The sequence below is a fragment of the Anomaloglossus baeobatrachus genome, chromosome 4 (genome assembly GCF_048569485.1).
Source record: "Anomaloglossus baeobatrachus isolate aAnoBae1 chromosome 4, aAnoBae1.hap1, whole genome shotgun sequence".
Lineage (NCBI taxonomy): Eukaryota > Metazoa > Chordata > Amphibia > Anura > Aromobatidae > Anomaloglossus > Anomaloglossus baeobatrachus.
The window spans coordinates 702,689,126-702,704,565 of NC_134356.1; the positions used below are offsets into that span (position 1 = coordinate 702,689,126).

The 15,440-nt window shown below is 54.1% G+C and overlaps 1 protein-coding gene across 2 annotated transcripts in view; it reads right to left on the reverse strand.

Annotated features, from left to right (window-relative positions):
• LOC142302197 (lysosome-associated membrane glycoprotein 1-like) overlaps positions 1-15,205 on the reverse strand; it is a 63,747-nt gene extending 48,542 nt beyond the window's left edge. The window contains exons 1-2 of one of the 2 annotated variants that reach the window (XM_075343288.1): positions 15,105-15,205; positions 11,465-11,616 (exon numbers count right to left, since the gene is read on the reverse strand). In XM_075343288.1, the coding sequence (XP_075199403.1) occupies positions 11,465-11,616; positions 15,105-15,190 (238 nt within the window). In that variant the 5' untranslated portion in view covers positions 15,191-15,205. Of the gene's footprint in view, positions 1-11,464; positions 11,617-15,061 lie in introns of both variants that reach the window. The other variant, XM_075343289.1, reaches the window with a different exon arrangement.
• Positions 15,206-15,440: the final 235 nt, after the last annotated feature.

Here is a 15,440-nt window from a genome sequence, read left to right on the forward strand (position 1 = left end):
ATCACCGACTGGCCAGAAACTAACAGCAATATGGCTGGGCTTCATAATGAGAACATCACCAGCAGGAGGATCGTAGCTAAAGCCCCACCCGAAAGAGGACTGGACAGGCAAACGAGTAAATTAATCCACCTGTTACTCTAATGGAACGAAGGCACGTATAGCAGAAACTAAATACCTGAAAAAGGTGAATCTACAGTGGTCCAGAGGACAGAGAAGCCGAGGACAGAGCATAGACTCAAGGGGATGAATCCAGAAGCATGACACATCCTCTGTGTAGTGACCTGTCTCCTGTGTGAGGAGGTGGAAAATGTATGGTAACGTCCTCTGTGTAGTGTCCTGTGTGAAAAGATAGACCCTGTACGGTAATGTCCTCTGTAATCTCCTGTGTGAGGAGATGGACCCTGTACGGTAATGTCCTCTGTGTAGTGTCCTGTGTGAGGAGATGGACCCTGTACGGTAATGTCCTCTGTGTAGTGTCCTGTGTGAGGAGATGGACCCTGTACGGTAATGTCCTCTGTAATCTCCTGTGTGAGGAGATGGACCCTGTATGGTAATGTCCTCTGTGTAGTGTCCTGTGTGAGGAGATGGACCCTGTACGGTAATGTCCTCTGTGTAGTGTCCTGTGTGAGGAGATGGACCCTGTACGGTGATGTCCTCTGTAATCTCCTGTGTGAGGAGATGGACCCTGTATGGTAACATCCTCTGTGTAATGTTCTGTGTGAGATGGACCCTGTACAGTGATGTCCTCTGTAGTCTCCTGTGTGAGGAGATGGACCCTGTACGGTAACGTCCTCTGTGTAGTGTCCGGTGTGATGAGATGGACCCTGTACGGTAATGTCCTCTGTGTAGTGTCCGGTGTGATGAGATGGACCCTGTCTGGTAATGTCCTCTGTGTAGTGTCCTGTGTGAGGAAATGGACCCTGTATAATGACATCCTCTGTGTAGTGTCCTGTGTGAGATGGACCCTGTACGGTAACGTCCTCTGTGTAGTGTCCTGTGTGAGGAGATGGACCCTGTACGGTAACGTCCTCTGTGTAGTGTCCGGTGTGAATGAGATGGACCCTGTCTGGTAATGTCCTCTGTGTAGTGTCCTGTGTGAGGAAATGGACCCTGTATGGTGACATCCTCTGCATAATTCCCTGTATGAGGAAATAGACCCTGTAAGGTAATGTCCTTTATGTAGTGTCCTGTATGAGGAGATAGATCCTGTACAGTGACGTCCTCTGTGCGGTGCCCCGTGTCCTGTGCGAGATGGACCCTGTATCGTGATGTTTTCTGTACGGTGCCCTGTATCCTGTATGAGGAGATGGACCCTGTATGGTGATCTCCTCTGCATGATGTCCTCTGTCCAATGCCCCGTTTCCTGTGTGAGGAGATGTCCTCTGTACAGTGTCATGTGCCCTGTGTGAGGAGATGGACCCTGTATGGAGATGGACCCTGTATGGTGCCTTATGTCCTCTGTGCGGTGCCTTATGTCCTCTGTGCGGGTGATGTCCTCTGTATGGTGCCCCATCTCCCGTGTGAGGAGATGTCCTCTGTACAGTGTCATGTGCCCTGTGTGAGGAGATGGACCCTGTATGGTGAAGTCCTCTGTATGGTGCCTTATGTCCTCTGTGCGGGTGATGTCCTCTGTATGGTGCCCCATCTCCCGTGTGAGGAGATGTCCTCTGTACGGTGCCCCATGTCCTGTGTGAGGAGATGGACCCTGTATGGTGAAGTTGTGGCGCCCTAGGACCTGGTCGCCACAGCAGCATTGCCCTCCCAAAGGGTTAATGCTGAGCCTGGAGGTAATTGGGAGATCCATTGGCCAGCAGGTTTAACACCCAACACAGTTCTCCCTCCGGCCAGCAGGGGGAGCTCTGAACCTGGGATTCCAGGGAGCCTTCCTCTACCTGACCAGAGGGAGGAAGTGCAGCCAGTCTGTAGGGAGTAGTGGAAGTGAACAGACGCAGAGTGAGCTGTCCTGTGAATCTGGGGCCTAGAGCTGGAGCAGCTTGGCCCAGAGAAGCAGGAATAGCTGAGAGGCAGCAGAGAGACTCAGACATCGGAGTCTGTGGTTGCCAGGGTATAAAATCCGCCCCTGGTAGCCGAGTCCGAAGGGCAGGAGAGCTGCAAGCCCCTGGCCCAGAAACATCCAAGGTACAGCTGCAGCATCAGGGCCCGGTGTGGACTCCAGCGGAGAAGCACCAGAGAGAGGGTCTGCGCAGCCACCTACAGAAAGAAGGGACGTGCCATCGGTCCCAGCAGCAAAGAGGGCCATTGCTGGATTCAGAGAAGCAGGGTCCTATCATCACAAAGCAAAGTACAGGAGTAGGCCTCATACTCAGCTGGCCAGAAAGATCATCCCAAGTACTTCCAGGCCGACCGGATCCCCATCACCATCTGTAACGGTCTCCCAGGACTGGACTGTTCCCAGAGTAAAAGAGGAGAAGGTAAAGAGACTGTTGTTTGTGCCTGGTTCTTTCCTCGCCTGTCGGCCCTGCACCGTGTTAGCCACACAACACCATAGACTTTCACGGGCACCAACTGTATCCCGGGGCATCGCTCCACCTGTGGGGAGCCGTAACATCATAGCTGCCATAACATCACCCCGGAGTTCTCCCATAGCAGCGGCGGCTTAATAGCCGCATACCACAGGTGGCGTCACGAACATTAACTTCAACTCATCAGCCACATATTCAACTGACACCCACCAGGGCCACGGAGCCGGGCCCAGCCACCACTGACTACCACCGGACTAGTCCGGCCCGGCACCGGGTGTCCCCTAGCCCTGGGGTGGGCGAGTCAACTTTTGGCGTCACGAACAGGATTTCGTGCCCGGTTCCACCGGGTACTGTGCGCCTGAATAATTGCGCTTTAAAGACTGTATTACTGCGTGTTTCACTGTTTGAAAACTGCCGCCGCCATTATCCTCACTGAGCGCAGGAAGAAGGGGGGCGTGCCTGACAAAGAGCGCGAAGGGAGCGCGCCATCAGAGCAGAGCGCTGTTAACCCCGCGCGACCCGGAAGGAAATTTGAAAAGTGAACGGAGCCTGGTAAGGTTCACTAAGGGGGAGGAAGATGTCCGACGCAGAGGGAGGGCAGGTGGCTGCCATAGCCCGAGACGCCGCAGCGCCCGCTGAAGCGATCCCTGTCGCCGTCGCCCCATCCCCCGCTGTAGCGCCGGTAATGCCGATCACCATGCCGTACATACCGGGCGCAGAATGGCTGCCGCAGTATTCCGGGGAGTCCCATACCTTGAGCGACTTCAGAGAAAGCCTGCACAGCTTATTCCGGGTGTATCCGCTGACTGAGAGCCAGAAGGTGGGCATATTAATGGGACAGCTAGCCGGCGCAGCCCAGCGTGAAGTGAAGTCCTGGCCTGATACAGATAAAGGGACAGTAACCCAGATACTGGCCAAGCTAAAGAGTACTTTTGACACCCGCACCGCAGCAGAGATAAAGATGAGATTCTTTGGGTGCAAGCAGCGGCCCACAGACAGCATAAGGGACTATGCCTTAAACCTGCAGGAGGCCCTGAAAGCGGTTAAACAAGTGGACCCAGAGAGTGTACGTGAAGAACACAAACTCCTAACTGAGCAGTTCATAGAGGGGCTCCTGTCAGATGCCCACAGGACCCAGCTGCGTATCATGGTCCTGCAGAACCCTGCTCTGGACTTTGCAAAGTTTAAGGACCAGGCCATCCGGGTACTGAGAGAATCTACACCGAATGACCCAGTGCCCCTCCGGCCTCTTGCTATCACGTACCCCGGGGTGGTGCCTGCAACACGAGCCACTGCAGGGGCTGAGGCGCAGTCCCTGGATAAGGATCCCACTGCAGAGCTCAGACAGCAGTTCCAGGAGCTGACCAAGACTGTAGCTGCCCTTGCCAAGATCGTGCAGTCCCTACAAGTGACCCCATCGCCTGCAAAAATCGAGTTGGCCTCCAGCCCAGATGACGTCCCATGGATGCGACAGAGGAGGGTTCCGCCGACCCGAGGCAGAGACACAGACCGGTATGATTCAACGGGACAACCGATCTGCCGCCGCTGCAGCCAGGCGGGCCACATTGCACGATACTGTCCTTTAAATGGGCCGAGCCTGGGGCCAGGAGCCGACCCCCAGGTGTAAGGAAGCCCGGCTCAACCCCCAGCCGCAGCAAGTATGTGGGAGGACGACCGGTCCTTCCTATTGTGCTGGATGGGATCCCTTTGAATGCCCTCCTGGATACTGGGTCCCAGGTAACGACCATCCCCTATAAACTGTACAAAAGATATTGGGCTGATTCAGACATTGACCATGGCCCAGATGATGATTTAACAATTGTGGCCAGTAATGGTCAGCCCTTACCTCAAATTGGGTATAAAGAAGTAACCATTAAAGTGGGGCGGGTGGAATTGCCATGTCAGGGGATGATAATTGTAGATATTGATCGCAAAGAATCTGACCCGCTGGTAACCATTGGTACAAATGTGATAGAAAATTGTATTGCCGAAGTGATAATTTTGTTGCAGCAGGCGTCTGAAACTGCCAGCTCCGGGCAGCAGCGTGCCCTACAGAGGGAGATCAGAGCCCTGATGAGGAGGCAGCAGGTGGAGCTGGCCGGAGGAGAAATTGGCAGTGTGAGGGTAAGTGACCCCCTACCCATTGCAATACCCCCAAGAAGTGAAATGTTGATATGGTGTCGGGCAGCAATAGGCCTCAAGGGTCAGGATTACCATGCCTTGGTAGAACCGGTGTATTCAGACAGTAGGCCTGGAGTCCTGATAGCCAGAGGGGTAGCAGACGTCCGCAAGGGGAGAGTGCCCATCCGTGTCCTGAATTGTGGGGAGGAGGAAGCCAAATTGCCCCGGTACGCCACTGTAGCAAAACTGTACACTGTCAGCAACAACACCATCAAAGCAGTGGAACCCTTGATCCCGTCCGACCAGGCGGAAGACAAGGGCTCCAAGGGGCAGCTGGAAGACTGGTGCCAAAACTTACATGTGGGCACCGACTCCACCCCCTCACACCAAAAGAATGGGGTTTACCGGGTGGTACAGGAGTACGAGCGGGTCTTCAGCAAACACCCCCTAGATTTTGGGCAGGTGAAAGGGGTTAAACATCAAATCCCCACGGGTGATCATCCTCCCGTTAAAGAGAGATACCGCCCTGTACCCCCCGCACAGTATCAGCGTGCCAAAGAAATGTTACGGGAAATGAAGGAGGCTGGGGTTATCAGAGATAGTTGTAGCCCCTGGGCAGCTCCACTAGTGCTCGTAAAGAAAAAGGATGGTACAATGAGAATGTGTGTAGATTACAGGCAAATTAACCGCATTACACATAAAGATGCTTATCCCCTACCCAGAATAGAGGAGTCACTAACAGCCTTAAAGTCAGCTAACTATTTCTCCACCTTGGATCTCACCAGTGGGTATTGGCAGGTTCCCGTGGCAGAGGCGGACAAGGAGAAGACTGCATTCACGACGCCGATGGGCCTCTGCGAGTTCAACTGCATGCCATTCGGGCTCTGCAACGCCCCAGGGACATTCCAACGGTTGATGGAGTGCTGCTTGGGCCACCACAACTTCGAAACCGTGCTGTTGTACCTGGATGACGTCATAGTCTACTCCAAGACTTATGAAGACCACCTGAAGCACTTAGCAGAAGTGTTCGAGTCTTTGTCAAAATATGGCCTGAAGATCAAGCCGTCCAAATGTCACCTCTTGAAGCCAAAGGTACAGTACCTGGGTCATGTGGTCAGCGCAGAAGGTGTGGCACCTGATCCGGAGAAAGTCACCGTAATCAAGGACTGGCCAAGACCCACCACGGTAAAGGAGGTGCGGCAGTTCCTTGGGCTGGTGGGCTACTACCGAAGGTTCATTGATGGTTTCACCAAGATAGCAGCGCCCCTTCAAGATCTCCTGGTGGGCCAGCCAAAGCAGGCTAAGAAGCAGAGCCCTCCATTTGAATGGAGCAGCCAACTAGAAACCTCCTTTGTCCAGCTGAAAGGGGCTCTCACGGGAGAAGAAATTCTGGCCTACCCTGACTACAGCCAGCCGTTTGTACTGTATACAGACGCCAGCAACGTGGGCCTGGGAGCCGTTTTGTCCCAGGTGCAGGGAGGCAGGGAGAAGGTGATAGCGTACGCCAGTAGGAAGCTTCGGCCCACAGAAAGGAATCCAGAAAATTACAGTTCCTTCAAGCTGGAGTTCCTCGCTATTGTTTGGGCAGTGACTGAACGCTTCAAACACTATCTGGCGTCGGCCAAGTTCACCATCTTCACGGACAACAATCCGTTGACACACCTGGCAACAGCCAAGTTAGGGGCGTTGGAACAGCGATGGATGGCCCGGCTGTCTAACTTTGACTTTACCATCAAGTACCGGGCTGGCAAGAAGAATAACAATGCTGATGCGCTGTCCAGAATGCCTCACTTACCCGAATCTGGAGAAGACCTGGATGAACTCGAAGAGATAGAGTTACCGGCTTTCCATCATCAGGGCGTTTCCCAGTGTGAGCATGCTGTGGGAGTGAAGCGCTCGAGCCAACACGAGGTCCCGGTTAACCCATTACTCCACCATAATTGGGAAGAGACACAGAACGGTGACCCGGCGGTGCGATTGGTCAAAGAAAAGCTAGCACAAGCTGAGACTCATCTTGGTCCAGATGCTCCAGAAGAAGCCCAGCAGTTGTGGAAAGAGAGGGGACGACTGTTCACCTACCAAGGCAAGCTCTGCAAGAGACACGTCAACTGGCGAACAAATGAACTTGTCTGGCAGATCGTGGTTCCGCAGAGGGATGCTCCAATGGTCCTAGCAGCTTATCATGATAACGCAGGCCACTTTGGGTGGAAGAAGTTGGAGGCCCTACTCCGTGATCGGTTCTATTGGGTGCACATGAGAAAGGTGATCGAGAAGTGGTGCCGAGACTGTGGCCCGTGTAACCTGAGGCGGAAGGATGATGCCAGCCAAAGGTCTCCCCTACAGCCAATTGTTACGAAGCAGCCCCTGGAGTTGGTGGCCCTGGACCACGTGAAGTTAACACCAAGCCGGTCAGGCTATGTGTACGCCCTCACAATTGTGGACCATTACTCTCGTTTCCTGGTAGTAGTGCCTGTGAAGGACCAGACAGCCAGAACAGCAGCTAAAGCGTTCCAGGCATCCTTTTGCCGGCCTCACGGTTATCCGGAAAGGGTACTGACCGATCAAGGCCCTGCGTTCGAGGCGGAGGTGTTCCAAGAGTTTTGTAACATGTACGGTTGTAAGAAAATCAGAACAACACCGTACCACCCCCAAACCAATGGACTGTGCGAGAAAATGAACCATGTGGTTATTGATATGCTGAAGACTCTACCTCTGGAAGAAAGGAACCAATGGCCAGAGAAGCTGCCAGATCTGGTCGACCTGTACAACCATATCCCAGTAAATTCGACCAACTGCAGCCCCGCTTACCTGATGCGAGCCAGACCTGGCAGGTTGCCTGTAGACTTTGAGATGGGGACTGTGTCGCCTGAGGCGGTTCAAGAAATAGAGGATTGGGATACAGAACGGCAGCAGCAGTACCGTAAGGTCCAGGAATGCGTAGAGAGGAGCCTGTCTCAAGCCAGAACAAGACAAGAGCAGCAGTACAATCAAACGGCCCCAGCAACTCCCTTAGCACCTGGAGAACAAGTCCTCAAGAAGAAGCGGAGGACGCATAAATTGGATGATCAGTGGGAGAACGAGCCCTACACCATTATCCCCTCCAACTTTGACAACAGTAAGGTGTGCCTCATAAGCAAGGACGAAGGCAAGACTTGTCAAGCAATATCCAGAGACCGCCTGAAGACGTGCCCTGAGCGGTGCAAAGTTCAAAGGGAAGTGGAGGAAGTTCGAGAAGAAGGGGAAGAGATGATACAAACGATCCTCGGCAAATTCCCCAAGACTTGGACCCGCATAAATGGTGCCGTAGTGGTACCGGTCCTGACGTTCCCACAGTTGGTCGAGCCAGAAACAGAACAGGTTCCGGATCCACCCAAAGAACCGTCCGCCCCGACACACGGTGACACGCCAGCAGTGGAACAGGAGGATCAACCCCCTGTCAGTGGTGAACCTGTCATACCCTTGGCGACTCCTAGACCACATAGGCAATCATCATGCATACCTATTGGGGTTAGGCCTACCGGTAGTGCTGAGATAGGAGACACACTAAGTAGTCAGGGACAAACACCAGAGCTACGCAGGTCTCAACGCAGCACTCGGGGACAACCCCCTCTAAGGTATAGGGAATCAACTATATAAAGAAAGAGTATTTATTAGAATGTAAATAGTTATGTGAAAAGTCTGTAATGTCGTGTACAAAATGTTTTTTTTTGTGATTGCGAAAATGGACAATTGGGCCACTGGACTATGGGTGGCCAACACCTAAATTGTTTATAGTTAGCACCAGTGTGCTCAACACCCCTGAAGAAAAACCCGTCCGGCGTGCATAGAGTGGGGTCATCAATGCTCTGACGCACGCCCAGAGCCTACGTTGGGGGTTTGATCGCGGCGGGTCCCCCATGGAGCGGTGTAATGGACACCCGGCAGGGAGCCACACTGGACTCTTATAGTACTGTCTGAAGTTGTAACGTTAAAAATAATGTGCCTCCCATATTGGGATGAAATGTATGACATGTTATGTTTTGTTTCCACAGTCCGGGAGTACTGAATTTAACTAAGGGGGAGTGTGGCGCCCTAGGACCTGGTCGCCACAGCAGCATTGCCCTCCCAAAGGGTTAATGCTGAGCCTGGAGGTAATTGGGAGATCCATTGGCCAGCAGGTTTAACACCCAACACAGTTCTCCCTCCGGCCAGCAGGGGGAGCTCTGAACCTGGGATTCCAGGGAGCCTTCCTCTACCTGACCAGAGGGAGGAAGTGCAGCCAGTCTGTAGGGAGTAGTGGAAGTGAACAGACGCAGAGTGAGCTGTCCTGTGAATCTGGGGCCTAGAGCTGGAGCAGCTTGGCCCAGAGAAGCAGGAATAGCTGAGAGGCAGCAGAGAGACTCAGACATCGGAGTCTGTGGTTGCCAGGGTATAAAATCCGCCCCTGGTAGCCGAGTCCGAAGGGCAGGAGAGCTGCAAGCCCCTGGCCCAGAAACATCCAAGGTACAGCTGCAGCATCAGGGCCCGGTGTGGACTCCAGCGGAGAAGCACCAGAGAGAGGGTCTGCGCAGCCACCTACAGAAAGAAGGGACGTGCCATCGGTCCCAGCAGCAAAGAGGGCCATTGCTGGATTCAGAGAAGCAGGGTCCTATCATCACAAAGCAAAGTACAGGAGTAGGCCTCATACTCAGCTGGCCAGAAAGATCATCCCAAGTACTTCCAGGCCGACCGGATCCCCATCACCATCTGTAACGGTCTCCCAGGACTGGACTGTTCCCAGAGTAAAAGAGGAGAAGGTAAAGAGACTGTTGTTTGTGCCTGGTTCTTTCCTCGCCTGTCGGCCCTGCACCGTGTTAGCCACACAACACCATAGACTTTCACGGGCACCAACTGTATCCCGGGGCATCGCTCCACCTGTGGGGAGCCGTAACATCATAGCTGCCATAACATCACCCCGGAGTTCTCCCATAGCAGCGGCGGCTTAATAGCCGCATACCACAGGTGGCGTCACGAACATTAACTTCAACTCATCAGCCACATATTCAACTGACACCCACCAGGGCCACGGAGCCGGGCCCAGCCACCACTGACTACCACCGGACTAGTCCGGCCCGGCACCGGGTGTCCCCTAGCCCTGGGGTGGGCGAGTCAAAGTCCTCTGTATGGTGCCTTATGTCCTCTGTGCGGGTGATGTCCTCTGTATGGTGCCCCATCTCCCGTGTGAGGAGATGTCCTCTGTACGGTGCCCCATGTCCTGTGTGAGGAGGTGACCCCTGTACAGTGATGTCCTCTGTACGGTGCCTAGTGTCCTGTGTGAGGAGGTGACCCCTGTATAGTGATGTCCTCTGTACGGTGCCTAGTGTCCTGTGTGAGGAGGTGACCCCTGTACAGTGATGTCCTCTGTACGGTGCCTAGTGTCCTGTGTGAGGAGGTGACCCCTGTACAGTGATGTCCTCTGTACGGTGCCCCATGTCCTGTGTGAGGAGGTGACCCCTGTACAGTGATGTCCTCTGTACGGTGCCTAGTGTCCTGTGTGAGGAGGTGACCCCTGTATAGTGATGTCCTCTGTACGGTGCCTAGTGTCCTGTGTGAGGAGATGACCCCTGTACAGTGACGTCCTCTGTACAGTGCCTAGTGTCCTGTGTGAGGAGGTGACCCCTGTACAGTGATGTCCTCTGTACGGTGCCCCATGTCCTGTGTGAGGAGGTGACCCCTGTATGGTGAAGTCCTCTGTACGGTGCCCCATGTCCTGTGTGAGGAGGTGACCCCTGTACAGTGATGTCCTCTGTACGGTGCCTAGTGTCCTGTGTGAGGAGGTGACCCCTGTACAGTGACGTCCTCTGTACAGTGCCTAGTGTCCTGTGTGAGGAGGTGACCCCTGTACAGTGATGTCCTCTGTACGGTGCCCCATGTCCTGTGTGAGGAGGTGACCCCTGTATAGTGATGTCCTCTGTACGGTGCCCCATGTCCTGTGTGAGGAGGTGACCCCTGTACAGTGATGTCCTCTGTACGGTGCCTAGTGTCCTGTGTGAGGAGATGACCCCTGTACAGTGATGTCCTCTGTACGGTGCCCCATGTCCTGTGTGAGGAGGTGACCCCTGTATGGTGAAGTCCTCTGTACGGTGCCCCATGTCCTGTGTGAGGAGGTGACCCTGTACAGTGATGTCCTCTGTACGGTGCCTAGTGTCCTGTGTGAGGAGGTGACCCCTGTACAGTGATGTCCTCTGTACGGTGCCTAGTGTCCTGTGTGAGGAGATGACCCCTGTACAGTGATGTCCTCTGTACGGTGCCCCATGTCCTGTGTGAGGAGGTGACCCCTGTATGGTGAAGTCCTCTGTACGGTGCCCCATGTCCTGTGTGAGGAGGTGACCCCTGTATGGTGAAGTCCTCTGTACGGTGCCCCATGTCCTGTGTGAGGAGGTGACCCCTGTACAGTGATGTCCTCTGTACGGTGCCCCATGTCCTGTGTGAGGAGGTGACCCCTGTACAGTGATGTCCTCTGTACGGTGCCCCATGTCCTGTGTGAGGAGGTGACCCCTGTATGGTGAAGTCCTCTGTACGGTGCCCCATGTCCTGTGTGAGGAGGTGACCCCTGTATGGTGAAGTCCTCTGTACGGTGCCCCATGTCCTGTGTGAGGAGGTGACCCCTGTACAGTGATGTCCTCTGTACGGTGCCCCATGTCCTGTGTGAGGAGGTGACCCCTGTACAGTGATGTCCTCTGTACGGTGCCTAGTGTCCTGTGTGAGGAGATGACCCCTGTTCGGTGCTCCGTCTTCTGTGTCAGGACCTCTGTGGCTGCTCTCCTTGTATCCCCATGTTGAGTATTACACCCCTCCCTCCATATACAGACGCCCCGTATACAGGTGCTGACAGTCGGTACCTTGTATATAGAGGCAGAAGATGAGGAACTTGCTCAGAGTTTCCATCTTTGTCGGTTTGACCCTGGTTGTTTCTTCACTCCGCGCTGCACCTTCCACCTCGTTCCTCCCCGAGTCCCGTGTGACGTCCCGACATTTACTTCTCTTTTTTATACTGTCAGTAAAAGGAAGCGAGAAGAGGAAGAGTCTGTGATTGATGGCACAAGAAAGGCAGGGGGCCGCCAGTAACCTCCGCGTATACAGCCTACCCCGCGTATACAGCTCCCCCTGTATATACAGCCCACCCCGCGTATACAGCTCCCCCTGTATATACAGCTCCCCCCCGCGTATACAGCTCCCCCTGTATATACAGCCCACCCCGCGTATACAGCCCCCCCTGTATATACAGCCCACCCCGCGTATACAGCCTACCCCGCGTATACAGCCCACCCCGCGTATACAGCTCCCCCTGTATATACAGCTCCCCCCCGCGTATACAGCCCCCCCTGTATATACAGCCCACCCCGCGTATTCAGCCCCCCCGCATATACAGCCCTCCCGCGTATACAGCCTACCCCGCATATACAGCTCCCCCTGTATATACAGCCCACCCCGCGTATTCAGCCCCCCCCGCATATACAGCCCCCCCGCATATATAGCTCCCCCGCGTATACAGCCTACCCCGCATATACAGCTTCCCCTGTATATACAGCCCACCCCGCGTATACAGCTCCCCCTGTATATACAGCTCCCCCCCGCGTATACAGCCCCCCCTGTATATACAGCCCACCCCGCGTATTCAGCCCCCCCGCATATACAGCCCTCCCGCGTATACAGCCTACCCCGCATATACAGCTCCCCCTGTATATACAGCCCACCCCGCGTATTCAGCCCCCCCGCATATACAGCCCCCCCGCATATATAGCTCCCCCGCGTATACAGCCTACCCCGCATATACAGCTTCCCCTGTATATACAGCCCACCCCGCGTATACAGCTCCCCCTGTATATACAGCTCCCCCCCGCGTATACAGCCCCCCCTGTATATACAGCCCACCCCGCGTATACAGCTCCCCCCGCGTATACAGCCCCCCCGCATATATAGCTCCCCCGCGTATACAGCCTACCCCGCATATACAGCTCCCCCTGTATATACAGCCCACCCCGCGTATACAGCTCCCCCCGCGTATACAGCCCCCCCGCATATATAGCTCCCCCGCATATACAGCCCACCCCGCGTATACAGCTCCCCCTGTATATACAGCCCACCCCGCGTATACAGCTCCCCCCGCGTATACAGCCCCCCCGCATATATAGCTCCCCCGCGTATACAGCCTACCCCGCATATACAGCTCCCCCTGTATATACAGCCCACCCCGCGTATACAGCTCCCCCCGCGTATACAGCCCCCCCGCATATATAGCTCCCCCGCGTATACAGGCTACCCCGCGTATACAGCCCACCCCGCGTATACAGCACACCCCGCGTATACAGCTCCCCCTGTATATACAGCCCACCCCGCGTATACAGCTCCCCCCGCGTAAACAGCCCCCCCGCGTATACAGCTCCCCCGCGTATACAGCCTACCCCGCGTATACAGCTCCCCCTGTATATACAGCCCACCCCACGTATACAGCTCCCCCCGCGTATACAGCCCACCCCACGTATACAGCACACCCCGCGTATACAGCTCCCCCCGCGTATACAGCTCCCCCCGCGTATACAGCCCACCCCGCGTATACAGCCCACCCCGCGTATACAGCCCACCCCGCGTATACAACACACCCCGCGTATACAGCTCCCCCCCGCGTATACAGCCCACCCCGCGTATACAGCTCCCCCTGTATATACAGCCCACCCCGCGTATACAGCTCCCCCCGCGTATACAGCCCACCCCGCGTATACAGCCCACCCCGCGTATACAGCTCCCCCTGTATATACAGCTCCCCCCGCGTATACAGCTCCCCCCCACGTATACAGCTCCCCCGCGTATACAGCCCACCCCGCATATACAGCCCACCCTGCGTATACAGCCCACTCCGGACTCAGGCCCAAAGTCCAAGAGTACAAGCCATTAATGGAAATACACAGTGTCCCCACAATAACAGTGATATCCACAGTACCCCCATAATAGCAGTGATATCCACAGTGCCCCCATAATAACAGTGATATCCATAGTGCCCCCATAATAACAGCGACATCCACAGTGCCCCCATAATAACAGTGATATCCACAGTGCCCCCATAATAACAGCAATATCCACAGTGCCCCCATAATAACAGCGATATCCACAGTGCCCCATAATAACAGTGATATCCACAGTGCCTCCATAATAACAGCGATATCCACAGTGCCAGCATAATAACAGTGATATCCACAGTGCCCCCATAATAACAGCGATATCCACAGTGCCCCCATAATAACAGTGATATCCACAGTGTCCCCATAATAACAGCGATATCCACAGTGCCCCCATAATAACAGTGATATCCACAGTGCCCCCATAATAACAGCGATATCCACAGTGCCCCCATAATAACAGTGATATCCACAGTGTCCCTATAATAACAGCGATATCCACAGTGTCCCCATAATAACAGCGATATCCACAGTGCCCCCATAATAACAGCAATATCCACAGTGCCCCCATAATAACAGCAATATCCACAGTGCCCCCATAATAACAGTGATATCCACAGTGCCCCCATAATAACAGCGATATCCACAGTGCCCCATAAGAACAGCGATATCCACAGTGCCTCCATAATAACAGCGATATCCACAGTGCCCCATAATAACAGCAATATCCACAGTGCCCCATAATAACAGTGATATCCACAGTGCCCCATAATAACAGCGATATCCACAGTGCCCCCATAATAACAGCGACATCCACAGTGTCCCCATAATAACAGCGATATCCACAGTGCCCCCATAATAACAGCGACATCCACAGTGCCCCCATAATAACAGCGATATCCACAGTGCCCCCATAATAACAGCGATATCCACAGTGCCTCCATAATAACAGTGATATCCACAGTGCCCCCATAATAACAGCAATATCCACAGTGCCCCCATAATAACAGTGATATCCACAGTGCCCCATAATAACAGTGATATCCACAGTGTCCCCATAATAACAGTGATATCCACAGTGCCCCCATAATAACAGTGATATCCACAGTGCCCCCATAATAACAGCGATATCCACAGTGCCCCATAATAACAGCAATATCCACAGTGCCCCCATAATAACAGTGATATCCACAGTGCCCCCATAATAACAGCGACATCCACAGTGCCCCCATAATAACAGCGATATCCACAGTGCCCCCATAATAACAGCGATATCCACAGTGCCCCCATAATAACAGCGATATCCACAGTGCCCCCATAATAACAGCGATATCCACAGTGCCCCCATAATAACAGCGACATCCACAGTGCCCCCATAATAACAGTGATATCCACAGTGCCCCCATAATAACAGCAATATCCACAGTGCCCCCATAATAACAGCGATATCCACAGTGCCCCCATAATAACAGTGCTATCCACAGTGCCCCCATAATAACAGTGATATCCACAGTGCTGCACGGCCGTCCTCCTCCTCCTCACAGTTCTTTGCGATCCTTATATTAACAGCTGTCCTCCTCCTCACTGGTGACTGCGGTCCCTGTAGTCAGAGCTGTCCTCCTCCTCCTCTCTGGTGACTGCTGTCACTGTAGTCACAGCCGTCCTCTTCATCACTGGTGACTGTGGTCACTGTAGTCAAAGCTGTCCTCCTCCTTTTCCCTGGTGACTCTGATCCTTTTAGTTACTGTCACGCTATACAAAGGGCTAGTAAGACGTAGTACCGCTTATTCCCCACTAGGTGGCAGCAGAGTAGTGAAGGAGAGTCACAGAAAGGCAGCTGAAGTACCGCAGAGAAACGTCAGCAGGCAGTTCACAGGTGAACCACCAGGGGACAATAGAGTAGTCAAGCAGTCAGAGTCTA